The 1,165-nt window shown below is 43.0% G+C and overlaps 1 protein-coding gene across 4 annotated transcripts in view; it reads right to left on the bottom strand.

The window, feature by feature from the left end:
- LOC106961822 (Wilms tumor protein homolog) overlaps positions 1–1,165 on the bottom strand; it is a 37,518-nt gene that overhangs the window by 28,874 nt on the left and 7,479 nt on the right. For all 4 annotated transcript variants that reach the window (XM_015055857.1, XM_015055858.1, XM_015055860.1 and 1 more), the window contains exon 3: positions 339–461. In XM_015055857.1, coding sequence (XP_014911343.1) covers positions 339–461 — 123 coding nt within the window. The remainder of the gene's footprint in view (positions 1–338; positions 462–1,165) is intronic.

Here is a 1,165-nt window from a genome sequence, read left to right as displayed (position 1 = left end):
GTTCCACCACAAAGGGTGGCAATTGTACTTCTTCATATGACCAGGTGACTGAAAGTTTATTTTTCAGATATGTAAGGAAATTACTTTACTAAGTGATGAAGTAACTCCCAAAAACCTCTTATGAAAGCCACTTATCTCACCACATCATTTAATTTCCTCCACCTGACTTGTCTAGTTTTTTTTAACCTTGCAAGAATAAAACCCATGTGAAATGTGTATTTGAAAAAAAAAAAAAAAAAAAAAAAAAAATGAAAAAAGTTTTCAGTTTCAGACGAAGGCCTTGGTGTTTTCCAGAGACTGAAACAGTGTAGCCCTTATGTAATCAGACATGCACATACCCATTGTGTTCGGCTGGGTTAGGGCGTCTTCGTGCTTGAAGGAGTGGCCGGAGAACTGCGAGCTGTGGTGCGTAGGAGTGTGCCCGTAATTACCGGCCCCGTCGAACGCCACCGTGCTGTAACCTACAGCGGAGGAGAAGCAGTGGACACACACATCATCAACTCAACATTTTCCCAACGCCGCTAAGCGGTGGAAAGGCTTCTGAAAACGTGACGCCAGCTGGACTCGAACAGAAGGCGTGAACTTAATCTGTTTCTGAGGAAAAAAAACAAAAAAAAACAACAACTTCACATTCTGTTTCTCGACTTCTGCCAGCACTGACTTTATTGCGCAACTTGGCAAACATTAAATTGTTTTATTTAACTTTAACTTTTCATGTAACTTTGTGCGTTCATAAATTTCAGCTTTTTATATATTTCTTTAAAAATCATTTTAGCGCACCAACGTAAACTGGTTCCTGGCATTAAGAAGATCCGTGCCTGATGCCCCGGACCGGCTCTGACTCATGACTCAAGCTGACCCCTAAAGGGCACTGCTAGATCCCATAAATCACTCCCATGCACCGACACACAGACACACACACACGCACGCACACACACACTATCTCTGACATGCATGCTTCATTAATTAAAAATGCGGCACTTTCACAGACTTTCACTCTCTGAGTCAGTGGGTGAGCAGAGCAAGAGAAGAAAGAAAAAAAAAGAACCCTAATTAAACGTTTCCATTCATCTTCCACTCACCCCTGACTCTTGTGAACGCGTGTGTACGTGTGTGTGCGTGTGTGTGTGTGTGCGTGCGTGTGTGTGTGTCTGTGTGTCGGTGC

This window comes from Poecilia latipinna, unplaced genomic scaffold (assembly GCF_001443285.1).
Source record: "Poecilia latipinna isolate Pla-1442-1.1 unplaced genomic scaffold, P_latipinna-1.0 Scaffold1338, whole genome shotgun sequence".
NCBI classification, from domain to species: Eukaryota; Metazoa; Chordata; class Actinopteri; order Cyprinodontiformes; family Poeciliidae; genus Poecilia; species Poecilia latipinna.
This window is presented reverse-complemented; position numbering and strand designations above follow the sequence as displayed.